General features: G+C 46.4%; 1 protein-coding gene across 1 annotated transcript in view; it reads left to right on the top strand.

Annotated features, from left to right (window-relative positions):
- Positions 1-590: 590 nt before the first annotated feature.
- The window catches only part of TMEM18 (transmembrane protein 18), a gene marked incomplete at its 5' end in the record, with an annotated part of 6798 nt that continues 5777 nt past the window's right edge, over positions 591-1611 (top strand). The window contains one exon of the mRNA XM_015425691.1: positions 591-642. Coding sequence (XP_015281177.1) covers positions 591-642 — 52 coding nt within the window. The remainder of the gene's footprint in view (positions 643-1611) is intronic.

Genomic DNA, 1611 nt, shown 5'->3' with positions numbered 1-1611 from the left:
TGCTAGTTTGCATGATTTCATTAAATTTGGTGCAAGTGGACAGCAAGGGAGGGATTTTTTTAGCACTGCTGCACATGTAGAAATCTTCCATCGCACTAGATTTACGTTCCCTTTATGAAAATGCCTTCCTGATCAACGAGACAATGGAAGTGTGGGAGCCTTCCTCACCTTGTAAGGTCCACTAAGGGGGGGCCACAGCAGACAATACTTGAGCCCATTATGATCCATCTAGTTGTTGGTTTTATAACCCACTCTGAATGCCATGTTATGGGGGAAAGGCAGCATAAAGCATGTACTTTACCCTGCGGCTATCGGTCCTCCAGATAATATGTTAAGAACATAAGAGAAGGTTGGATCAGGCCAATGGCCCATCTAGTCCAACACTCTGTCACACAGTGGCCAAAAAATACCTGGTGCCATCAGGAGGTCCAGCAGTGGGGCCAGGACACTAGAAGCCCTCCCACTGTTGCCCCCCCCAGCACCAAAAATATTAGTACAGATGGCTTGATTATGGTTTCATGTACTGTATGCAGCACTATGCTCAGTATCCTTTAATGATTTGAAAACTACTGTTGTCTTTTCTGTTACAGTGATCCTGGTGTTCATTGAATACATCAATGAAGCTGCTGCTGCAAACTGGAAGTAATGACATGAATGTTTGTATTTGCTAACTAAATGTTTTCTGCTATGGCCAATGGCTCCCTCTATGCTATGGGGTCTTGTGAGCAAACATTCTGCTTTGTGAGCGACTGGCATGAAAGTTGTGAGCGAGTGATTTGGCTACTGCATAAATTAGTTTGCTCTGGAGCCGTCCTTCCTGAGCTAAGACAAAAATGTGTGAGCTGGAGGCTAAAAAATCGTGAGCTAGCTCATACTAACTCAGCTTAGAGGGAACACTGGCTATGACCAGCTGAGCTCTGAGCAGGAGAGAGAGCTGTGAGAGAGGTGAGTGGGTTTCTTTTACTTGCTTTCAGCTGAGAGGATTCAGCTGAGGATATTGTGTGGGAAAACTGTGTTTAGCAGTGTGTGGAAGCACTTAGAGTTCTTGCAGAGTCCTGGCTGATTGAGTGTGGGAGAGGAACGGGCATTGTTTGACTGGGATTGCCTGTAATTGAGAGGAAGTGGAAGGGGCATTGTTTTGCCTGTGATTGAGTGCCTGGGTGAATTTGAATTTGAATAGCTGCTGCCTGACCTCTGCTGGGGGAGGCCTCTATTTAAGGAAACACTGAGCCGAAGGGCGAGCTAAAGGGCTCTTAGCCTAGGGGCTCTGTAAGAAGCCCAAAAAGAGCCAGAAAGACAAGGCCCTAGGCTCTTTGTCTTTCCCGTAAAATAATTTGACTTCGATAACAAAAACCACATAAATACCAAGGGTTTAAAAGGGGGATTATATTTATTTATCTTAAAAGAATTATGAAGCCAGAATGCCAGCAGGGGGTTGGGGGCTATCCAGTGTTTTGCACAGAGTGTCACATGTATGACTATCTGCCCACTGGGCAGAAGTCTTGGGTGTGTCCTCGGTGCAAGGAGCTCCTGGTTCTTAGGGAACGTGTGTGCTCCCTTGAGGCCAAGGTGGCTGACCTGGAGAAGCAGAGACAGTCAGCTAGGCACACA

The sequence above is a fragment of the Gekko japonicus genome, unplaced genomic scaffold (genome assembly GCF_001447785.1).
Source record: "Gekko japonicus isolate JY-2015 unplaced genomic scaffold, Gekko_japonicus_V1.1 scaffold1336, whole genome shotgun sequence".
Lineage (NCBI taxonomy): Eukaryota > Metazoa > Chordata > Lepidosauria > Squamata > Gekkonidae > Gekko > Gekko japonicus.
This window is presented reverse-complemented; position numbering and strand designations above follow the sequence as displayed.